Source organism: Triturus cristatus, chromosome 4_1 (genome assembly GCF_964204655.1).
Source record: "Triturus cristatus chromosome 4_1, aTriCri1.1, whole genome shotgun sequence".
NCBI lineage: Eukaryota > Metazoa > Chordata > Amphibia > Caudata > Salamandridae > Triturus > Triturus cristatus.
Genome location: NC_140585.1, coordinates 934,415,732 through 934,441,238, shown reverse-complemented (window position 1 = coordinate 934,441,238; position 25,507 = coordinate 934,415,732). Strand labels below are relative to the sequence as shown.

General features: G+C 48.7%; 1 protein-coding gene across 12 annotated transcripts in view; it reads right to left on the bottom strand.

The window, feature by feature from the left end:
* Positions 1 to 25,507, bottom strand: part of LOC146855858 (uncharacterized) — a 922,371-nt gene that overhangs the window by 48,527 nt on the left and 848,337 nt on the right. For 11 of the 12 annotated variants that reach the window (XM_085653813.1, XM_085653801.1, XM_085653806.1 and 8 more), the window contains one exon: positions 13,459 to 14,547. In XM_085653813.1, coding sequence (XP_085509939.1) covers positions 13,459 to 14,547 — 1,089 coding nt within the window. The remainder of the gene's footprint in view (positions 1 to 13,458; positions 14,548 to 25,507) is intronic. The other variant, XM_085653802.1, reaches the window with a different exon arrangement.

Sequence of the window (25,507 nt, the reverse complement as noted above, 5' to 3'; positions counted from 1 at the left end):
CAAAAAATGAGTTGGCCCACGAACATCAAGTGATGCTCACTAAAACTCCAACAAGAAGCTGGCGCTGTAGCCAAACTGCAAAACGGGCCCATGTGTACTCCTTGGACCAGTGGTGGAGATTTACAACATTAACGCAAAAAGCACAGCCATGTATGGCTTAGAACTGTAGGGCCATGCCAAGAGTGAGGACCTTGGCAAAACCGAAAATTAGTTGGTGAGGAGCACTCTGAACCTCCCACAGAATGCCCCTCGCCTCCCCCAACTCTTAGATTTGGGAATTGTCCCTATAAATCAACTTATAATGTGTCGCCCTATTTTGTACAGGCACAGACTTTGTTCCACAGATGAACAAGAATCCTACAGAGATGTGATCAGGGCCTTTCTTAAATCTCCAGGTTGCGAGAGGATCGCCTGGTTTGTCTATATTAATACTACACTGTATGAGATAGGCTTGCCTTTGCTTTGGGATACCCCTGCCATGTAAAAACATGTCCCTCGCTCCATCGTCAAAGAACGTCTAAAGGAGCATCTGTGGTTGAGGGATCTGTAATGTGACAAAGCAGGTAGTATCACTGACTATTTTTTAGACATTCAGCTCTCCATCACTTACAAATACTTTTTTGACATCCTGCCAGGTCCCATCTCTTTGCAACTCTTTTTAAAATGGAGGTACTGGGTTCTGCCGTTAAATAGTCTCTGTATAAAATGCGGTGTGCAGTGTTGCAGTTCTAAAGTGTCTCTCTTGTAATGCAGCAGGAGAAACTCCGCAATATTTTGCCTTTTTCTGTCCAGGCTATGATAGACCTCGGAAACTATGACTGAGGCCAGTACGTAATCTCTTGGCCTTTTTTCACTATGTTCACCAACTTTACGTTCGGACATTAGAGAGATCATTGTTGTTGAGATGATGACATTTTTGCACGCTGCCTGGATTGTCCGCATGCGCAGTGTCGAAGTGCTGAAGCAAAGATGTTTAAGAGAGACTTCATTTTGTATCTTGTAAAATGCTGCTCCATCTCTTTTGAAGTCTCCTCATTTTATTTTTTTCTTAACTTATTGTGGGACCGACGTTTGAACAAGATGAACAAGTTACTTATCTCTGGTAACGCTTTTTCTGGTGGATACAGTATCTGCCTGTGGATTACTCACCTTATGAATATCCCCTACGCCACCATTCCGCGGAATTTTTACCTAGCTCTCCACGCCGACGAGGACGTCGGCTCCGCTCGCGACTCCGCATAACATCACCGGAGCCATAAGAGCCTCGTCGGCGTGATGACGTCAGTTCCACCCATTTTTTCCATGCCTCCGAGGCGAACAGGTGGACCGACAACAGATTCAAAGTATACACAGTACACAACATTTGAACCAATATACATAGTACCAAATCAAAAAGGAAAGCTAAATAAATTCAGCATTTCCTATAAATGTACCAGATAGAAAGAAGATACAATGCAAAACAACAAGCCAAATAAGGCGTCCTTTTAGGTATACAAAGGTGGACAACGGGAAGGAGGGTGGGTCAGTGAGGAATCCACAGGCAGATACTGTACCAATCACAAAAAGCATTACCGAAGCCAAGTAACTTGTTCTTCTGATGGATACATCTGCCTGTGGATTCCTCACCTTATGAATAGATTCCCACAGCAGTCCCACTCCTGGAGGAGGGTGTCCCCCTTTCCTATACCAAATAGTCCTGCAAGACAGAGCGCGCAAAATGGCCCTCCCTCCTCATTTCGCAATCCAAGCAATAATGCTTCGCAAAAGTGTGGAGGGAGGCCCAAGTCGCAGCCTTATAAATGTCCACTACAGGAACACCTCTGGCCAAAGCAGAGGTGGAAGACTTAGCCCTAGTAGAATGAGCCCTAATACCCTCAGGTGGTTTCTTACTAGCAAGGGTGTAGCAGATCTTGATGCACAAGATGATTCACCTGGATAGAGTGCGCATGTGCACAGCTTTGCCTTTTGAGTGTCGAACGTAGTTCACGAAGAGCTGATCGTCCAAACGCAAGCCCTTTGTACTGTCCAAATAAAAGCTCACCGCTCTTTTAGGGTCGAGGCGGTCAAGTCTCTCCTCCTCCTTCGAAGTGTGAGGAGGAGGATAAAACACACGGAGAGTTATGGACTGCCCCAGATGAAAAGGAGTAACTACCTTAGGCAGAAAAGCAGCCCTGGTCCTGAGGACCATTCTTTCAGCATGTATGGTCAAAAACGGGGGTTTTGAACTAAGAGCTTGAAGCTCACTCACCCTCCTTGCTGAGGTAATGGCTAACAGAAAGACTGTTTTAAAGGACAAAAGCCTCAAAAGACAGCTATGAAGGGGTTCAAAAGGGGAACCCGTCAAAACAAGATTAAGATCCCATTGGGGCATAACAAAGGGAGCAGGCAGAAACCTATTGGTAAGGCCTTTGATAAATCTCAAAACAATAGGAGACTTAAATAAAGACGGCTGATCAGGTAGACACAGAAAAGCAGATAAGGCAGCCAAATAGCCCTCAACCGTGGCCACAGCACAACCCTGCTAAGCCAAGGAAAGAACAAACAGAAGAACATTTGACAAGTGACCCCTTAAAGGGTCAACGGATCTCTCTCCACACCATTTAACGAATCTTGACCATCTGTAGGAGTAAATGGACTTGGTGGAGTGTCGCCTGGCCGATAAAATAACATCCACCACATCAGGCGGGAGAGAGAAGGAACTCAGGTTGCCCCATTCAATCTCCAGGCATGAAGGTGCAGGCTCCGGAGGTGGGGGTGTAGAACCTGCCCCTGCGACTGCGAGAGGAGGTCTGCCCTGAGAGCGAGACAGAGCAGAGGGTGCGATGAGAGGTGAAGTAGATCTGTGTACCATACGCGTCTTGGCAAATCCGGGGTGATCAATATGACTTGGGACCGGTCTTGGCGAATCGCCCTCAGAACCCGAGGAATCAAGGGTATGGGAGGAAACGCGTAAAGAAGTTGAGAGCTCCAACTCAACTGAAACGCGTCCCCCCAACGTCCCCTGCAACGGAAACTGGAGACTGCAGAATGACGGGCAATGCACGTTCTCGAAAGTGGCAAACAGGTCCACCCGAGGAGTCCCCCACGTCCGGAAGACGTGTCGAACTACCTCCGGATGAAGCCTCCACTCGTGGTCGGCAGAGAACTGCCGACTGAGACTGTCCGCACGCACGTTCAACACCCTGGCCAAATGATTCGCCATCAAGCAAATCCGATGGTCCTGAGCCCACGACCAAAGCCGCAACGCCTCTCTGCAAAGACGGTACAACCCTACTCCTCCCTGCTTGTTGACATACGACATCGCGGTAGTGTTGTTCGTCAGGATTTGAACCGACTGACCGTGAAGGGAAAGGAGAAAGGCCTTGAGTGCCAAACGTATCGCCGCAAATCCAGAAGATTGATATGAGACAATCTTTCCTCTTGAGACCAAAGACCCTTGATCTCCAGATCCCCCAGATGAGCACCCCACCCTAGGGTACAGGCATCCGTTATCACTGTGGCCACCGATGGAGGAAGATGAAAGGGCATTCCTTGAGACAGATTGCCCTCCACGCTTCACCAAGACAGATCCGCCGCAGCTTCTCTGGAGATCCTGACTGACTCCCTGAGATCTCCGTTGTGTTGATACCACTGCCTGCGGAGACACCACTGGAGCGCCCTCATGTGCCAGCGTGCATGGTTGATGGTTGACCAACAGAATGCGGGAGGCGAACAGTCCGAGCAGGCGAAGGACCGTCAGAACTGGAACAACCGCTCCATTGTGGATTAAAGGGATCATCTCCTGGATGTCGAGAATTCTTTGTGGAGGAGGAAATGCTCGACACACTGTAGTGTCCAGTACCGCCCCTATGAACAGGTTGCGCTGAGAGGGCACCAGGTGAGATTTGGGCACATTGATTGAAAAACCCAAGTTGAACAACAGTTGAGATGCTAGCCGCAGATGATGAAGCACCATCTCTGGCGACTCCGCTTTGAGCAGCCAGTCGTCCAGATAGGGGTAAACAGGAATCCCGACATTCTGAGATGAGCTGCCACCACTGCCATCACCTTTTAGAAGACTCGAGGTGCAGTAGTAAGACCAGACGGGAGGACCGCAAACCGGTAGTGTTGCGACCCACCCGTAAAACGGAGATACTTCCTGTGCGACTTCAGAATGGGGATGTGAAAATACGCATCCTACAAGTCTATCTACACCATCCAGTCCTCTTGCTGCAGCGCCAGAAGAACCTGAGCAAGGGTCAGCATCTCGAATTTCTCCTGCTTCAGGTAAAAATTCAAGACCCTGAGGTCCAGTATCGGACGTAACCTGCCGTCCTTTTTGGGGAACAGGAAATACCGGGAGTAGCATCCCTGACCCCTTTCCTGCTCTGGAACCACCTCTATCGCACCTTTTTGTAGTAATGCAAGAACCTCCTTCTGCAGAAGAAGCAAATGGTCCTCTGAGCAAAAACCTTGGCAAGGAGGAGGAAATTCCCCGAAAGGGAAGGGCGTACCCATTCTCCACAAGGCTTAAAACCCAAAGGTCTGTCGTGGCCAATTTCCAACCTTGCAGAAAGTGAGACATCTGATCCCTTACAGGACCCCCATGATCCAGGATGGGGGATCTAGGGCTGCTTTCCTGCAGCACCAGAGGTAGCGGGGGAGGCAGAAGAGTAAGAGGAGAGATTGCGGGCAGAACCAAGTTGGCGACCTTTGGCTCTTCCTCTATAAGATTTATAGAGCAGATTTTGCTGCAGAGGTTGACGGAAGTTGCAAAAGGAAGACTTTCCAAAACCTCGATATTTCTTGTAGCCGAAACCTCTCAACTGGGTCTGCAACCCCAAGGATTTTGCAGTGGCTCTGCTGTCTTTAAACCTGTGTAAGGCCAAATCTGCTTTTTCCCCAAAGAGCTTCGACCCGTCAAAGGGCAAATCAACAAGAGTGGCCTGGACATCAGGGGAAAATCCAGAAGAACGAAGCCAAGCCTGCCTTCTGGCAGCTATGGAGGAGCCCATAACTCTGGCTACTGTATCAGCCGTATCCAGGCCTGATTGAATAACCTGTCTAGCCGCAGCCTGAGCATCTGACAGAACCTCCATGAAGTTTCCCCTCTCTTCATCAGGCAACTTGGGGGCCAATTGCCTTGCAGAGTCCATCAAAGCATGTACGTAGCGACCCAACAGACAAGTGGCATTGGTTGATTTCAGTGCCATGCTAGAAGAGGAGAAAACCTTTTTAGCTGACTGTTCCATTTTCTTTGAGTCCCTGTGAACTGGGGCCTGTGGAGAAGCACCTGATGATTGCTTGGAGCAGGATGCTTGTACCACCAAATTCTGGAGACGGGTGAGAAGAGAGAAAATCTGGTTCCCCTGAAACAGTCCTATGCCTTCTAGCCACAGCCTTAGAAACAGCAGGCGAAGAAAGTGGTTTGCGCCAAACGAACAAGTTACTTACCTTCGGTAACGCTTTTTCTGGTGGACACAATATCTGCCAGTGGATTCCTCACCTTTTGAATACCCCCTGCGCCAGCATTCCGCGGGAAAATTCTTTCCTAGCTCTCCCAGGTCAACGAGGTCGTCACAATGGAAAGGCTCCGCTCTCTGCACCGTATGACGTCATCGGAGCCACAAAAGGACCTCGTCGGTGTGCTGACGTCAGTACTACACATTTTTTCCGTGCTACAGAGCCAAACGGGGAGACCGACACATTTTCAAATATATACATGTATGTAAAATCACCATTGCATAATCAATAAGAGTAAAGAGAAATAGCAAGGGAAAAGCATTTCTCAACATTAAAATATAAACATGATATATAAATGAAACACTTTTTTTTTTGGGTAGAAACAGGTGGACAAAGGGGAGGCGGGTGGGAGCGTGAGGAATCCACAGGCAGATATTGTATCCACCAGAAAAAGCGTTACCGAAGGTAAGTAACTTGTTCTTCTGATGGATACTTCTACCTGTGTATTCCTCACCTTTTGAATAGATTCCCAAAGCCGTACCTCTCCCGGAGGAAGGTGTCCACCTGACTAGACCAAAAAATCCTGCAAAACAGAGCGAGCAAAATGGCCATCCCTCCTAACCTCAGAGTCCAAGCAGTAATGCTTTGCAAAGGTGTGGAGGGAGGCCCAAGTTGCTGCCTTACAGTTATCAAGAACAGGAACACCTCTAGCCAAAGCAGAAGAAGTAGACTTAGCTCTGGTGGAATGAGCTCTGATACCTTCTGGTGGTTCCTTCTTGGCCAAGGAGTAGCAAATCTTGATGCACAAGATAATCCACCTGGAAACCGTCCTCTTGTGCACTGCCTTACCTTTCTTTTTCCCCAACATAGCCAGCCTCAGATCTCTAGTCCGATCCAAATAAAAGCTGACAGCTCTCTTAGGGTCCAACCGATGCAGTCTCTCTTCCTCCTTGGAAGGGTGAGGGGGAGGATAAAAGGTGGGTAAAGTGATGGATTGTCCCATATGAAAAGGGGTAACCACCTTGGGAAGGAAAGCAGCCCTGGTCCTTAGAACCAACTTATCTGCATGAATGGTCAGGAAAGGACGTTTCGAACTAAGAGCTTGAAGCTCACTTACCCTCCTAGTCGAGGTAATGGCAATCAAGAAAACCGTTTTAAAAGACAGAAGCCTCAACGGGCAAGAGTGAAGAGGCTCAAACGGAGAACCCATTAAAAAAGTGAGTACGAGATTCAAATCCCACTGAGGCATAATGAAAGGTGTCGGATGAAACTTATTTGTAAGGCCCTTAATGAACCTCATGACAATGGGGGACTTAAATAAAGGCGGCTGGTCCGGCAAACATAAAAAGGCCGACAAAGCCGATAAATAGCCTTTAACAGTGGCTACAGCACAACCTTTCTGTGCTAAAGAAAGAGAAAACTCCAAAATATTAGACAAGCGGGCCTTCAAAGGGTCAATGTCTCCCTCTCTGCACCACTTAACAAATCTGGACCATCTGGAATAGTAAACAGATTTAGTGGAGTGTCGCCTGGATGATAAAATAACATCCACTATCTCTGGCGGGAGAGAGAAAGAACTCAGGTTGCCCGGTTCAATCTCCAGGCATGAAGGTGCAAGCTCTGGAGGTGGGGGTGTAGAACCTGCCCCAGCGACTGCGAGAGGAGGTCTGCCCTGAGAGGGAGACGGAGCGGAGGGTGCGATGAGAGGTGAAGTAGGTCTGTGTACCACACCATTCTTGGCCAATCCGGGGCGATCAATATAACTTGGCCCGGTCTTGCCGCATCTTCCTCAGAACCCGAGGAATCAAGGGTATGGGAGGAAACGCGTAAAGGAGTTGCGAGCTCCAATCTATCTGAAACGCATCCCCCAAAGCTCCCTGCATCGGATACTGGAGACTGCAGAATAAAGGGGAATGCATGTTCTCGTGAGTGGCAAACAGGTCCAACCGAGGAGATCCCCACATCTGAAAGATGCGATGGACCACCTCCGGATGAAGCTGCCACTTGTGATCGGCCAAGTAACGCCGACTGAGACTGTCCGCACGAACATTCAGCACACCGGCCAGATGATTTGCAAACACACAAATCCGTTGGGCCTGAGCCCAGGACCAGAGTCGCAGAGCCTCTCGACCGAGGCGATACGACCCTACACCTCCCTGTTTGTTGATGTAGTACCACATCGCGGTAGTGTTGTCCGTCAGGACCTGAACAGACTGACCGCGAAGGGAAGGGAGAAAAGCCTTCAGTGCAAAACGAATCGCCCGCAATTCCAGAAGGTTGATGTGAAGCAACCTTTCTTCTGGAGACCAAAGACCCTTGACCTCCAGATCCCCCAGATGAGCACCCCACCCTAGAGTGGAGGCATTCGTGATCACTGTGGCCACCGGCGGAGGAGGCTGAAAGGGCTTTCCTTGAGACAGGTTGCCCTGCACACCCCCAGCAAGACCGCTCCGCTACAGCTTCTCCGGAGATTATGATATTCTCCCTGAGATCTCCGTTGTGCTGATACCACTGCCTGCAGAGGCACCACTGGAGTGCCCTCATGTGCCAGCGTGCATGGTTGACCAACAGAATGCAGGAAGCAAACAGACCGAGTAGGCATGAACATTCAGGACTGGAACAACCACTCCATCGTGAAATAAAGGAATCATTTCCTGTATGTCGAGAATCCTTTGCAGAGGCGGGAATGCTCGACAAAAAGAAGTGTCCTGTATTGCCCCTATGAACAGGCTGCGCTGAGAAAGCACCAGGTGAGATTTGGGTACATTTATCGAAAAACCCAATATGAACAACAGATGAGTTGTCACTTGCAAGTGGTGTGAAACCAACTCTGGAGACTCCGCTTTCAACAGCCAGTCGTCCAGGTAGGGGAAAAAAGGAACCCCTGACCTTCTGAGATGAGCCGCTACCACCGCCATCACCTTTGTAAATACTCGAGGTGCGGAAGTGAGACCGAATGGAAGAACCGCAAACTGATAATGTGGTGCTCCCACCGTGAACAGGAGATACTTCCGATGCGACTTCAGGATGGGAAAATGAAAATACGCATCCTGCAGATCGATGGACACCATCCAGTCTTCCTGTTGCAGCGCAAGGAGAACCTGAGCCAAGGTCAACATTTTGAACTTTTCCTGCCTGAGGTAAAGGTTCAAATTCCTGAGGTCCAAGATTGGTCTCAAGCGACCATTCTTTTTGGGGATCAGGAAATAACCCTGACCCCTTTCCTGCTCTGGAACCACCTCTATCGCACCTTTTTGGAGCAATACAAGTACCTGCTACTGCAAAAGACACCATTCAGTCCTCCTGTTGCAGCGCTTGAAGAACCTGCGCAAGGGTGAGCATCTTGAACTTCTCTTGCTTCAGAAAAAGATTCAAGATCCTGAGGTCCAGGATTGGACGCAGTCTGCCATCCTTCTTCGGAATCAGAAAATACCGGGAGTAGCATCCCTGACCCCTTTCCTGCTCGGGAACCACCTCTATCGCACCTTTTTTTAATAACGTTAGGACCTCCTCCAGGAGGAGAAGAAGATGGTCCTCCGAGCAAGCACCTTGGCAAGGAGGGTAATTCGAAGGGAATTCCCGAAATGGAAGGGCGTACCCATTTTCTACAAGATCTAAAACCCAAAGGTCTGTAGCAACCGATTCCCGATCTTGTAGAAAATGGGTAAGCCGGCCCTCCACAGGACCAGCATGATCCAGAATGGTGGATCTAGGGCTGCTTTGCAGTGGTGGGAGGGACGGAGAAAGAGGAGGAGGAGAGCTGCCGACCTCGAGCATGACCTCTGATTCTGCCCCTGTAGCTCTTAAACTGGGTGTTCTGTTGCTGTTGTTGCTGCTGCTGCTGGGGCTGCCTGTAAGTATGAAAGGACGATCTTCCAAAGCCCCTGTACCTCCTAAACGAACTCCTAGGCTGAGTCTGCAGACCCAGAGATTTGGTCGTGGCTTTGCTCTCTTTAAATCTCTCCAGTGCAGCATCAGCTTTCTTACCAAAAAGACCAGAGCCATCAAAAGGCAAGTCCAGGAGCGTTGCCTGCACAACAGGGGAGAACTCAGATGACTTGAGCCATGCACCCCTCCTTGTGGCAACAGAAGAGCCCATAATCCTAGCGACAGAATCAGCAGTATCCAGGCCGTCTGGATTACTTGACGTGCAGCCGCCTGAGGGTCTGATAGCACCTCATTAAAGTTCTGTCTATCCTCCTCTGACAGTTTTGGGGCCAGTTGTTTCGCTGAATCCATTAGAGCATGGATATATCGGCCCAAAAGACAGGTGGCATTTGTTGATTTTAAAGCCATACTGGCAGAAGAGAAGACTTTCTTGGCTGACTGGTCTAATTTCTTTGCATCCCTGTAACTAGGCTCCTGAAGATCGTTTAGAACAGGCAGCCTGAACCACCAGACTCTCCGGAGAAGGATGGGAAGTCAGAAAGTCTGGGTCCCCTGGAGCCGCCCTATATCTCCTTGCAACAACCTTAGAGATCGCAGGACCAGAGAAGGGCCTATGCCATACTTCCATGACCGGTTCAATAATGGCGCCATTAAATGGAAGCAAGGGCTCCGATACAGAGGAAGGAGAATGTAAAACCTCTGTGAGGATATTCGGTTTAAACTCAGCAGATGGTAACTGCAGATCCAGAAGCTCAGCCGCTTTTTTAAATACGGAGTGGTAGGGAGCCACATCTTTTGAAGGAGTATCATACGGAGGAGTACTCTCCCACTCAGGTGACAAGTCCAGGCCACTAGCCTCTTTCAACTCCTCAAACAGATCATCAGATTCCATGAGCTCACCTTCTTCCACCTCTTCCATCTGGTTCTTCTAGTACCCTTTGAGCTTCCCTCCTGGATCTGATTCTCACAACAGGAGTCGGCGGCGCCGTAACCGAATCAGACGGCGCCGGAGTCGAACCCAGATCCAGAGGAGCAGCCGGAGTCGAACGAGGTTCTCGGCGCCGGAAAATGCCAAGACGGCATCGCCGGGAAAAATGGCATAAAGGGAGATTGAGGGTAAGCTTGAGGAACTCCCAAGTTGAAAGCCATTGGACCCATGGGACCCGAAGGCGCTCCAGAGGGGTACAAAGCTCTGGTAAAGACCCCATACATTGTTTTTAAATAATGCATCGGATCTTGACCCGGGCCTGGAAATGAAGGATATGGCTCAGGCTGAGGCATCACCGGACTCGGGCCGAGTGGAACCAGCGGAGTCGAAGACTCGTCCGGAGCCGGAACTTCCTCAACTGGAACCGGAGATGGAGGCGGCGTCGGAGATGGAGCAGAGGCCGGAGCCGGAGAATGCTCCGGTGAAGCCGCAGGCGATGTCAGGCCAACAGGAGAATCAGGAACAGAGACAGGAGGAGGAGACACAAAGTCCTTACGACGTCGAGAAGGTGAGGTCGATCTCGGAGCCGCATCCCTGTCCGAGCGATGTCGAGATCCATGCCTCTTCTTTTTCTTGTGTTTCTTGGATTTGGAAGCATGCCCCGACGTCGACTTCGACGCCGACCTCGGTCTCGATCTTCGACCTCCTTTCTCCTTTTTCATCCTGGCAATGAATAACTTGGCCTCCCTTTCCTTCAGAGCCTTTGTGCTCATCTTGCGGCAGCAAGAACATCCTTCGACATCATGATCCGATGAAAGGCACCAAACACAGTCCTCGTGCGGATCCGTAATCGACATGTGCTTACCTGCAAGGCTTAAACCCGGACTTCTTAGTCGACATTTTTCAACTGCAGACAAGAAGAAAGAGATACCAGCAGGAAAACAAATTATCCAGCTAAAGCTACAGAGAGTCCCTGAAAACCATTAGCGTCAACGGCGCGGAAAAAAGGGAACTGACGTCATCACGCCGACGAGGTCTTCTTATGGAGCCGGTGACGTCAGCAGAGTTGCGAGCGGAGCAGTGTCTCTGTGACGTCATCTTCGACCTCATTGGCGTGGAGTGCTACAAAAGTTTCCGAATGTTGCTGGCGCAGGGGATATTCACAAGGTGAGGAATCCACTGGCAGATGTATCCATCAGAAACAAATATTAATATGCGGTATGGAGAGCATCAATTATGTTTCTGATAGATACTTCTAAACGCAGATTTCTCAGCTTGTGAATTTCCCCTGGTGCCAAGCTGGATCCGGATACTTTAAAGCAATTCTCTTGTGCATCTTTAGGTGGCATTGTAAATCTCCATGTCGGATTCGTCCCACCTTGGATTACACGTTAGGGCCCCTGCACATTGATTTCCATGGCTGGGCATCAGACCGGGCGGACAGAAATCAGACATGGCACGTTCGCGTGCTGACGTCAGTTTTTTTCTGATATCTGTCCCGGCTGTTTGGTTCGGAATCATGAAAATCAGTGTGCAGAAAGTTTAAATCTGGCATCTTATTAAAGGACTATGGTGTGTGGTGTGGAATCTGAGGTTTCTACTAGAAAAGGCATTACCTAAGGTAACTTATACTGATAGTGACTTAGCTTTGCGAATAAATACCAAATCAGTACACCTCCTCTGGTGGTGGGTCTGTGGTATGGGCCAGACCAGGGAATACTGCAGGACAGATCAGAAGTGCCCATTCTGACAGACCTGGCTATCCAGACAGTAATGCTTTATGAACTTGTGGAGGGAGCGGCCTGGCAAATGTCCATGAATAGCATGCTGTGTACCAGTTTGAAGGGAATTACATAAGTACCAAATTAAGGTCCCACTGAGGCATGACAAATGGAGTTGGCAGTAACATTTGGCTCAGCATCCTAAAAAAACACATCACAAAAGGCGACTTGAAGAGGGATGGCTGGTCTGGTAAATGTAAGAAGGTTCAATGGGCTGAGAGCTATCCTTTAACTGCTGCTACAGCAAGGACAGCAGGACCAACAATAAAACAAACAGGAGAACATCAGGTAGCTATGCATTCAGGGGTTGTATGTTTTAGGAAGAGCAGCAGACAACAAACTTCTCCCAGCGTTCTGCACAAAGTTTTTTGGTTGATGGACGCTTAGTTTCTGATCTAACTGCATTGGAGCAGCCAAAACTGCAGGTCTTTTGAAGTCTCCTTCAATACCTGGATGGAGTCTGAGAGGTTGCTCCGGTTCTGAGCCCACTGAGACTTCAGATCCCACTGCAGAGCTTGCATGTGCCACCTAGCATGATCCACAAGCAGGATGAAAGAGGCCCAGAAGTCTCAGAGCCACTCTCACTGAGACCCAAGTCCAAGGTTGAAACGTCAGAATCATAGCCTGGACAATGTCGGTGACAGTCGTGAGATGGCTTGAAACCTGTTTGCACACTGTAGAAGACTTTAAGAAGTTTTTCCTGAGTATAAAAGGTCTGTTAGAGAAAGCAGTGCTAGCTCCAGATTCACATCGGAAGGTGCATAAAGAAAAGAAGAGACGTCATTGTGTGGAGGCGTCATAAATACAGGGGCCTGATTACACATCTGAGGCGGGACAGAGCAGACGTGGAGCTGCACAATGCCACCTAATGACACGCTAAGGAATTGGTTTTTAAGTTTCTAGATCCAGTCTTGTAACTTGGGAAGTTCATAAGGTGAGGTATCTGCAGTCATATGTCTGAATCAGAAAAAAACGTTATACGCTGTACAGAGTGCCTCAATTAATATTTGTATCTAGGATTCTTACATCATGTCAAATTTTCAGTGGTTTTTGTAACCTGGAGAGGTCACAGATATGAATTAGCCTCATACATTGTGGAGTGAATACGTCATCAAAATGAAGAATGAGATAAAGTACAACATGAACTGTGTGACGTATCGTAGAGGACGGGCACTTCTTGTATACAGCAATATCCCCATCCTACAAGGCATGCATCCATCAAAAGAGTGAACATACATACATGGTAACCTACCATCTACATTGAAAGCAATGCATTCAACACAAAAACACAAACAAAACAGCTTTACACCCTTTACTAAGTGGAGGGCATCCTACGGCACAGGAGGTAATGTGTTAGATTTATGTAGTGTGAAAGGCATACATCACACAGGAAAGGACAATGATACAACACAGCCTTACCGATATGCTGTGCAGAGTCTTTATCACTCAGGCAATTCCCACCTGGGTTTATGTCTCCAAGCTGAGATTCTTTTACACCATTGGTATGCGTTTTCAGGTGGTTAGCAAGGCTCGCATTCTGAGTGAAGCTTTTCCCACATGCAATGCAGGTATATGGTTTCTCCTTCTGAGGTAATGTCTCTAATTTCGGTTTCTTTTTGGCATTCAACCTAGTGTGTACTTTCTGATGATTAATAAGCTGTACTGCTTGTGCAAAGCATTTCCCACATTCAGCACATACAAATAACTTCTCCTCAGTTTGCAATTTCACATGGTTAGCATGTGTCTTCAAATGTTTGAAAAGATATTTGCTCTGGCTGAAGGTTTTCCAACATTCAGGACATGTGAATGGTCTCTCTGCAGAGTGGGTTTTAAGATGGTTGGTGAGATTCAAACTGTTACTGAAACCTTTTCCACATTCAATGCAAGTATGTGGTTTTTCCTTTGTGTTCTCGCCAGTGTGGATCCTCAGGTGGTTGTTAAGATGGACTTTCTGACTAAAACATTTTCCACACACAGTGCATACATAGGGTTTCTCTCCTGTGTGAATTCTTTGATGGTTAATTAGATGAGAGGTCTGACTGAAACTTTTCTCGCAGTGACTACAAGAATAAGGTTTTTCGCCTGTGTGGATTCTCTGGTGGTTTATACGATTTGTATTGTTAATAAAGCTTTTCCCACATTCAGTACAAGTATACGGGCGTTCTCCAGTGTGAGTTCGCTGATGGTTAACGAGGGTTGAGTGGTGATTGAAGATTCTGCCACATTCAGGACACACAAATGTACCTCGATTTTTCAAAGTGCTCTGTTTTTCAGTGACGTCTGATGACCCATTCATATCTTTTTCACAGTTATTCGTTTCACCACCTTCGCCTCCAACATTATTTTTCTCCTTGCCTTCTAAGAATTGCTGAGTTTTGCAGGTGTTGCCCTGCTCCAAGCCCTGAGGACACTCATGTATGGATTCTCCTGAAAACATCACGGGTGACACCATTGTCTGAATACATTGCTCCTGAATCCTCAGACATTTATTACTGGATTCATCAAAGTCTGTTGGATTGAAAAAGAAAGATAACCTGGACCATTGTTATACATTAATTTGCTTATGAGAATGATCACTGGTGAATTACAGTAAAGGGAAAGGTTCTGGAACACCAGAAAAAGGTGTTAAAAATAAAACCCAGAATCGCAAGCTGCCCACTGAAAATGCTGAAGACTGCAAAACATATGCAATGAGCCACTTTAACATTATCGACTTTTGTGACTGCTCACAGCTCAAGTAATATTAGCTTACGAGAGAAAGGCAGTTGTTCATTTCCTTTCCTGTGCATGATATAATAGGAATTCACACGAAAGAACACAGAGCTAGATGATCAAAATGAGTTTAGGGGACCGAAATTAGAGTAAAAACAGACAACTTAATCCATTCTTAGATGGTCAATTGCAGGCAATACCATGCAGTTTGTGAAGGAAGGGAATAAAATAAAGAGTATAGAACATTGATTTCAAATTATCTATAACCAAAAACATTTACTTTTAGACAATAATGCTTACAAGACAATGCAATATTTAAAAAGGAAGTGTGAGGAACTGTCACTCATCTACACAAACATACACGTAAATGTAGATGTTATCATTGTCGGGTGAGACTATGGTTCACAAACGATGAAACCTTCAGTGAGTCATAATGTCCCTCCCCTTGCTCAGCAATGGCGCTAAATTGCACATTACAAACTGCACATCTGCATGCATGTTTTATGCTATAATATGTTTAAAATATATTGTTGTTATAGACAAAACTATTTTACCTTAACCAGAGCACAAAGGTTAATCCCTGTAGTGTGATAGAATTACAGTAACAAACAAGTTACTTACCTACGATAACACCTTATCTAGTAGAGACTTATCTAGCAGCAGATTCCTTACCTTAGACTAATCCTCAGGGGTCGGACTGGATCCGGAAATGTTTTAGCACTACCCCTGCAAACCTGTAGATGGTGTCATTTGGCCTTGCGTAATCGTCATAATCCATGCCGGAAGTAAATATTACTTACCTTCGGTAACGCTATATCTGTTGGAGACACAGTCTAGCAGCAGATTCCTTAACTTATAATTTTCCCAGGCGCCAGACTGGATCCGAAAAATTTTCAGCAGTACCTCTGTGCGCCAGGGGATGGTGTTGTACAGCTCCGCGGTGACGTCGTCTCCGGATAGGACATCAGTGGAGCCATATAAGTACCCTCCAGCGCGCAGAAGTCAGTTTCTTCTGTGAAACATTCCACGCCAGAATGTGGATCCATTACAGAAACTGGTTGTGGAAACCATGTGCCAAAAAAGATACAAAATCTTTGAAACAATAATCAAGAAGAAACATCACATGGTATGTTAATACTAGACATGAATTTTAAAGAAACCCCCAATTAAATCAACGAAACACAGGGCTACATGAAACCCTGCGCCCTGGTGAATAACCCCATGTGAGGGAAGTGATCATACACTCTATAGACCATTCATCAATGGTAATGAACGGCATGGCAATAACCCAAAAAAATACTACAACCATCACCCAAGGCGGCTTGTTGAGTACCAAGAAGACTTTCAAAGAAAGAACAAATAAATTAATACTGCTCACTGGTGTGTCATTCAGAGTAAAATAGAAAACACTCTACCAACCACACACATTAGGAAACAGATGGTGGCCAGGGCAAGCGGTTTGTTTAGCCCCAACATAGATTGAGATGGTTAACACTGGTATATAAATCCCGTACTAAAAGGGTATAACCTTTACCTCAAAGGTCATTTGCAGAGAGGGGAGGATGGATAGGGCGTTAAGGATTCTGCGGCTAGACTGTCTCTCTACCAGATATAGCGTTACCGAAGGTAAGTAACTTACATCTGATAGAGACATCTAGCCACATATTCCTTAGCTTTGAATTAAATACCATAGCTATACCCCACTGGAGGTGGGTCTGCGAACTAATCCTACAAAAGTTCTCAAAGAGAACTAGCTGGTCAAAACTAACAACCGACCAATGCATGTAGGAATAGCAGAACAAGAGCTTGACTCTTAATAGAAATATGATCACTGTCACAGAACATATAAATAAAAACAACCTGACAGGTGGGAGAGAATCAGCCTTAAAGTAAAAAGGTTGAAAACCCCTGAAGAATCGTCTGATAGAAGACAGACATTAACCCCTGTCCCCCAGAGGGGCAAGAAAACTCGATGACCAAAAAGGGTCAAACAGATGATAAAAGACATACAATCTGCATTGCTCATAACCATAAAGAATCAGGGAAAGAACCGTGCTGATAAAATCCCAAAACAGGACTTTCAGAATTCAGGTCCCCAAGGTAAAGATGAATGACAACACCTCCTTGGTTTAAATAACTTAGATTGGACAAAATGAATATTCATCCTTTGCACCAATTGCCTAACATCTTATCACAAAGCCTCATATATGGATATAAATATATCTCAAAATAAACATAAATGTGTCACAAGATACTCCGATTGGCCAGCAATTTACAGAATTTTACTGGTCAATAACTACTGCCAGAACGCAGGAACGTACAAAGCTTACCTCTGTACGGCCTTCAGTGCCACAGTCCAACAGGCTGAACCCAATTTCGAGCCCTGAATAAGCTTAAACACCATGGCAAGTGAGAGAAGAGAATCAACCAAATCTTTGATTAAAATAATTTTTTTAAAACAATATGTGTAACACATTAAATACAGTCATGTATACTCTGTGTACATACAAACTAACTGGAACTGAGAAACCAGTTCCAAAAAGTGCTTTCCAGTAATATTGAAAAAGTGCAGTTTCAAAATATCATATAAAATAACTCCTTATTAACAACAGGTACATACGACACCTGTGACACAAGACAATACATAAAAACACAGCAGCGCATTTTGTCATTGTAGGAAGGTGGATATCTGACTATGGTTACCCCCAACTTTTTTGCCTAGTGTCTAGCTGGTTTTTCGACTTAGTTGGCCTGAGATCCTGCCATTCAGGGTCTCAGGCTGTCTGCTCTCTCTTTAAAATGGACTCCATGTACCCTAGGTACATACCCAATTGGTAAGGATCACCTTATTGGACCCTGTACAGTGTACCCTAGGTACCCAGGGCATAGGTGTACCCTAGGTCTACCAGGAGCTGCAGCATGTATTATGCCACCCCTGGCCTGGCCTTACAATCAGACACAACTGGCTGATCACTCAGCTGGGGCAAGGTCGTGTACTCACCCCTTGCTTAGGTGTAGTATTCCTATACCTACCTTATATATAGACACATGGGTAACCTATCAGTCACTCCTATGGCAGGCCTTAACAATCCTGGAGGCAGAGTGCTTGGTAACATGTGAGATGGCGCTCTAGCATGGGCTGAGCCTGTCTGCAGCTTTCGGAACCATGTCCTTATAGCTGTTCTATGATATCGCCTACCATGTACTCTTAAGTGCCTTATAATCTTACACGATTATGGTAACTATGGTTTGGCTTTATCGAAACATGTCGTGTAAGGTGTCTAACACTTTGGAATAATAACCCCATACCATTTCTGGTGATGAGGATATTATTCCTCCCTTCTAGAGGGAGAGACATGTTAAAATCCTACTTTGCTGTTTAACTCTGACCAAAGCCTCAGCATCACAAAATGGATGCTGCTGCCACAGACACGAGTCTGACCTCCTGCAGCTGGGAGCCCTCCCAGCCAGGGAGGCCTGGACAATAGGTTTCCTGCTTGGGGAGGTGCTAGCACCTCCCCAGACAGACTTAAGTGTATTGGAGCAGGGAGGGCTGAAAGGAATGAGACATGCCTGGGGCACACAAGGTGTCCCATGCATTGTCCAGTTCAAACCGGTGCTGGGGCACTCCAGCCCCAGTCCTGGCGCGAAACTGGACAAAGGGAAGGGGGTGTAACCGCCCCCTCCCTGGTCCCACCCATAGGAGGGACCTAGCAGGTAACCCAGCCCCCCAGATTAGTATAAGAGTGGGAGCTGAGTCCCTAGGACTCTAGATTATCCTGAACCTGCATCTTGAACAGAAACTCTGGACCTTCGACATTCTACTACGGAAGAGGACTGAAGAACCACTTTTGTGGCCAAGGAGTGACCACCCTGGGCAACCAGGCACCATCCAGCGACCGCTGCTTGCTTTTCGACTGATCCTACGAGGGTCGACTGCAGAGACTGACCAGCGCCGTGACTTCCAGACACCTCTGAACCAGATCCACATTTACAGCAAAGCTGAGACCCGTTTAGGCAACGAGGGACGTGGGACCGGCGACTTGGGAAAAGTGGCTAGTAACTGACTAGCGCGACTTCTGAGGCTTCCTCGAGGCTATGCTTTGGGAATTGAGAAGCCCCAATCCCGAGCACCATCTGCAAAGAAGATCAGCTCCCCACACTTCACGTGTTCTGCGTTGGGCCCTTCTGCACCTGAGTTGCTCGACGTGTTGTTCGGTTGCTGGCCCATTGGATAGTGACCTCTGTGACGACGAACCTTCAAATTTGCCTTGCTGGTCCGGCTCCTCCAGACTGGCACCCGCTCCCCTGTGAAAGGGAAGCACCCCAGACCTTCCTGGTCTGCGACAGAAGCAAGTCCTCCATCCTGCATGGGTTACGCTTGCCAAGGCTGGTTGGGTCCTAACTCGACACCGCCAACAGCAAGAGCCTTCGTGGGACAGCTCGCCTCCTGGTTCTGGTCGTCCTCAACGCCTCCTGGTACCCGTGGCTGCTGCGACAAGCTTCACCTCTTCACCTGCATCTTCACAACATCGCCTGGTTCCTTCCTGGCTCCTGGCTGGTGACCTAGACTCTGTCCCCTCTGCTTGCAGGTATCCTCCTTCCTGGTTCCATCCTTGGAATCCACCGGACACTCTTCACTGACTGCCTGTCAGCAACTTTCTTCAGGCATCCATAGGAGTCGGCGACGAAACCCGACGCAAGTTCACACCTATGCACCCGCAGCCCGTGGGCTAGGTAACTCATAGTTCCTTCTGAAGTGTCCTAAAACTCTTAATTTCGAAATACTACTATTTCTATCGACTTTAACGCATTACGCGTGAGTGTTTCCACTCTGCACCTGAATCCCGTGGGCCTCCCACTGCCTAGCAACTGATAGGATAGTGTAGCCCCAGCGATTCCCTAGGCCTAGGCCTATCCTGTGTTCGTGACAGTGGTTCTTATACCACTTACTTAGTATATGGTTTGCGTGGCCCCTAGGGCCTAACTGTATTACTTACCTGTGTGACTTATGTATGCTTAAATAAGATTGTGTTGTACTTACCTCGAATCTCATAAAGAGTGCTGAGGGTGTTTTGACTAGAATAAATACATTCTATTTTTATAATATATCTGTTGTGGTGTCCTTTCATTTGGTATTCAAGGGGTTGCAAATGGTATAACAGCTGGCTTCACATGCCATACAGAGTTTAGCTTAAGACTGCTCTTGTCCATGCTACCACTAGGATAGCTGGTCTATAAGGTTGACTTTACAACCAATCACCATAAGGGTTGTTTGGACTGATACAGGGTGTACACTAGAACTAGTGACATCATATATCAGGCCAACTTCTCACAGTCATGTACACACGGTATGCCCCCAAAAAATATTAGAGGTTCGGCAAAAATACACAACCCAGAGAGAAAAGGGGGGTACTACGTCAGCAATACAATACTGTAGGTGACTTGCCATAAGAAAAAGCTGTCCGTCAAAAGGTGTCCTAAAGATTTGACACCACAAGAGAAAACAGTCATGATTGATCAGAGATGAGAAATGCTGAAAGTAACAAGTACATCGTCTCCAGAAGACAGGAGATGTGGATCAGACAGAACCACGGTATCAACAACACAATAGGAAGAAGAAAAGCCTATTATAATTTAAATTATAAAATAGTCTCCAAGACTTTCACAGGCCTCGAAAAATCATAAAAATGTTACTAGAACTGCAGGTCTGGTGACTTAAATAATCTACTCGACCCATTTGTAAAGCTCTTGACCCATAAACTGGTTTGAAATGATGTGATCGTGGGGAAATAATTTAATTCATTGACCTGCCATTTTCTTCATTAGCACGAGATCACCTTCAAATATGCGAGTTCAGCATGTCTGCTGTACAAAGGCTCTTTTGTTTGATTTAATATACTAAACGTTTTTCCATATAAAATACAAATCTAGCCACATATAGGATACACATGACCCCAGACTTGCCTCTAAGATCATTCACAGCAATTTTTATCAGGGCGGGGTCAGGAATGTTTCTCAAATCATGTTTAAAAAGATGAATTTGAATGAATACATAACTAAAGCATGAAGTGGTAGTGCACGGTCATTTGTAATCAGCAGAGTTTACATTGAAATGGCCACAGAATGTGTCACTTTTAAAACCATATAGTGTACAATGCTGGAAATAATTTTTATGCAAATATTTGTCATTTGCACATCACCAAGTAAAGTGTTCTGGTCTGTTTTGGTCCTATTTAACACTGTTTGCATCACACTTCTTAGTTACAAAAAAATTTGATTTTGCAATTCCTGGTATATTTTACAATATTTGTAATGTACAAGTTACTTACCTCCGGTAACGATGTATCTGGTAGAGTCGATTCTAGCCGCAGATTCCTTAACATAGAATTATCCCCAGGCGTGAGACTGGACCCGCAAAACCTTCTTGCCCAGCATCTCTGGGCACCGGAGGGCGGTACCTCACGACTCCGCCCTGACGTCTTCCGTGGGAGTGAGGTCACATAAGCCCCATCCTGGCGCGCTGACGTCAGTTTGCTTCGGAGAACTTTTCCGTGGCAAAACGCGGAGCCATCACAACAAAACTGAGGAGAGCATGGGAACAGTGTGCGAAAAAAATCTGAGAAACCAAACAGAGAGAAACAAAGTGTGAGGAACAGACCCAGTTGGCACCAAGATACCAGAAGGCTATAGCAGCGAAGCCACAGCAAGGAAAGAGTAGAACACCACTGTGAGGAACAACTGTGCAAGCCAAGGCGATAGCACCAGGAGGCACTAAAGCACTAGAAGGCCACATCAGCGAAGCCATAGCAGGGAAAGAGCAGAGGACCACTCCGAGGAACAGCCGAGCGAGCCAAGGCGATCGCTATCCTGGAGGCACAAGCACGCGAAAGCGACGGAACAGAAGGAGAGAGAGACTGCAATCACAACCCACACAGTGAAGGGCCACAAGCCCGGAACAGAGGAGCAACAGCCATCCACCCCCCAGACTACACTGTCAAGGAGGGCCATATCCCCTGAAAGGAGCAGGAGGCCGAAGGACAAGCAAAAGAATCCCCAATGCAGAAGACCACAAGGGGATCAGAAACTCCAAACAAACAGAGGGAAAAAATAGCAAAAGGAGCCCCCCACACCGGAGAGAAACCAGCCGGGGGGGGGGGGCTCAAAGGCCCACAGAACCAACCACCCCTGCATCAAAGAAAAAAGGGGGAATGGAACAATCAAGCAAAACCGGACAGCCTGACAGGAAGAAAGCAAAGAGGATACCCACAGAAGACAAGCCACCCAGAGGGAGGCGATTGCAGCAAACCAAGCTGAGGGTCCCCGCAGAACGGGGAGGAAGGGCGGGTCGTGAAGGAATCTGTGGCTAGAATCGTCTCTACCAGATACATCGTTACCGGAGGTAAGTAACTTGTACATCTGATAAAGACTACTAGCCGCAGATTCCTTAATCTAGAATAGATACCCTAGCCATACCCAGAAGGGAGGAGGGCCTGCGAGAGAGCCTCCCCAACAGAGGAAACACAGGGCCCCAGCAGGGGACATGCCACCGGAACAAGAAGGGAAGGCCAGGAGATCCCAAGCTCAACTAAGGGAGAATCGCCCAACACCCCGCAGGGGCAGACAGCGCCCAAAGGGCCCCAAGGAACAGAAGAACGATCTTGAATCCCAAGGAGAAGAGGTAGAACCGGAGGCAGTGCCCGCCGTCAGAAGCACACACAGTGATAGGAAACAGCCGAACCCACCTCGGCCGCAAGCAGCGGACAAGGTAGGAACGGCCCACCGCCAAGAAACACAGCAAAAGGCCACAACGGTGGACCAGAACAATCAGGCATGCGCCGCCAGCAGCAGGCAACACCACAGAGCAGTGCACCAGAACAAGCCAGGCGCAAGCCGAGGCCAGGGAGGGCCAGTCCAGAACACACACTGATCCACGAAAGAAGTGGGACCAGAGAGAAGAGAAAGAGAGCCGGAGGACGGGCCCAGGCCGTCAACCAGAACACAAAGGCAAGGAAAGCCAAGAAAAGCCAGTCCCTCTGGAACACCAGAGAGGAGACCAGGCTGAAACGCTGGATAGAAGTGCGGAATCGCCAAAACACGATGCCGCAGACAGCAGGCCAGGCGTGTCTAGTTACGTAGCGAACCCGGAGAAGGACAGACCTGTAATAGCTACAAGTACCCCACATAGGGTAAGCTATATCCCAAGAAAACATGGGAACACCTCTTAGGAAAAATTCAGCAGCAGAGGACAAACGGAAAGAACCGCAGACGGCTTCCCAAGCAGCCAATAAAGAAGACACAAAAAGGCCCAATCTCAGGACCTACACGGGCTTTCCAACAGCCAAAACCACAAGTCAAAAAAGTGGGGGGCTGAACCAGCAGCCAACAGCACCGAAGGGCCAACCGAAGGACCCTGAAGGTACACCAACCACACAGAAGAAAAAACCAGGGCTACCGAACACTAGACCCAGAAAAATATGGGAGAACCCCTCCCAGAACACAGCAGAGGACCGACATCCAGGTTTACTGAGGGGGAGGAGGAGGAGGACGGAACCCCGGAAGGAACCACTGAATAGCAGAATCCGCAGGGGCGTGAAACAAAAGAGTGCCATCGAAAGGGAGGTCAACCAGACGCTCCCTAACATTCTCAGGGAAAACACTATCCCCCAGTCAAGCATGGCGACGGAGGGCTACTGAAGAAGCCATAGTGCGACCAAGAACCTCAGAAACATCTAGAGCCGAGCGAAGAATGAACACGGCCAGCATCCAACACATGGTGCCGCAGATCAGCGCAGACACCCTCCTCAGAAGCACAAGACAGAAGGGACTCTGGGGAATCCCACAAGCTAGAAGTGGTTCTGGCCAACACACAAAGCATGTTGAGCGACCGCAAATCGCCACTGGAGGAAGCGAAGATGTTACGCCCCCATGAATCCAACCACCGGGTCTCCCGCGACGGAGGAGACAACACCGATGGCAAGGAGGGAAAGGCAGTCTGCAGAAGAGGGCCCCTGGTAGAAGGGTGGAAGGATAGGCAGACAGGATCATGCGGAGCAGGACGATGGCAGTGCAGAAGCGGCTGGGGCACTGGGTCCCTGTGGCAGGACGCCCCCAGGCCCCCAAGAGAGAATTATGGAGCGAAGCTTTGAAGGGAAGAAGCAGCTCCCTTCCATCAGAGCCCTGATGGAGAACCTCGAGCAAATGATCCATGGGGAAATTGGCAGCCGGGTCGCCCATGCGCCTGAATCCCCACGGCCGTGGAGACAGCCCGGGCAAAGGCAGCACTCGCCTCCGTAGGGCAACGCAGTGGGGAGAGCAATTCCTCCGTAGGCGATGGCTGTAAGCTAGGCCGGCTGTCCCCCAGCCCAACCGGAGGAAGAAAGGGCCAAGCTCGGAAAGGAGGAAGGTTGAAAGACGAGTGGGGAACCTGAGTCGCTTCTGGGGAAGACTGTGGGCGCAGGGATGACGAAGATCCCTCCTTGTAAGACGCCAGGGAAAAAGCCACGACACAGCGTCCCGTCTCTGGGGAGAAAGAGACAAAAAGTTGCCGAACCTCTGGAGAAGACCGAAGGAAACGCGGAGACGACCTCCACCACCACCTGCGGAGCAGGAGAACGGGGTGGGGTCGGAGCCGGGGTGGCTAAAGAACGGCGCTGAAAAGGCGCCGACCCAACCTCCGACGAGGCAGCCGCCTGTGTGGAGAGACGAGGGGTACCGGGGTACCGGGGGACGTGCCCTGGCCCCTAGCCAGTCCCTGGGGCGCCGACAGCTGCCGGCGCCTGAGCGGCATCAGCTCAGACAAGGCCGCCGCCTGCCCAGAGGGCCGAGGGGGTCTCGAGGACGAACCATGATTTCCTGGCAACCTCCCGCAACACCACAGGGGTTTGTGGCGAGGCAGAGGTGCCGTGGGCCGAAGGAGGGGAACCACGTAGGGCCGCACCCCGGTGGCACCACATCTCCAAGACCTGAAGCCAAACCTGTTAGCGCCAGGGCCGGAGCATACGGCGACTCCGCAGAAGGCCCCGCACATGGAAAGGGTTCCGCGGACGTCCCAGGAAGAGGAGGAGGAGGAGCCAAGGAGGCCTGCAAGGCTGCAGCATAGTCCTCCATTTGGACTCTGGTCGCTCCCACGCCGGGTAACGGTGGGTAGGGTAGCGACGCGCGAGGCCGCATGACCCACGGAGAACCCACGCCCCCCCACAGGGCGGGGACGGGGCCTCGGGGACAAGCGGCAACACTTACCAACGGGCAAGCGACGCCCTGGCGGCCTCGGAGGTAAACGATGTCGGAGACGGAAGCGGCGGTTCTTGAACCCTTCTGCGGGGGATGGACGCGGTGACTACACCGACCTGGACATGAGGGCCGAAAGGAGCTTCATCCGGCGCTCCAGCCGGGACTTCGGCTTCATTTGCGGACAAGCCTCGAGTCCGTGGAGTCATGGTGCTCTACCAAACACCACATGCAAATGGGGTGAGGGTCCGTCACCGACATCTGGCGCGCGCAACACGATCACGTCTTAAAGCCCGAAGGCATTCGCACACTGTTCCCAAAGAAAACGCAAAGCGAGAAAAGAAGGCCTGAAACAGGCCAGGGACACAATCCGGATCCGCTTGGTACGCAGAAAAGAAGGAAGCTGACGTCAGCGCATCGGGGTGGAGCTTATGTGACCTCGCTGACATCATGCCCGCGAAAGACGTCAGGGCGGAGTCACGAGGTACCGCCCCCCAGCGCGCAGAGATGCTGGGCAAGAAAGTTT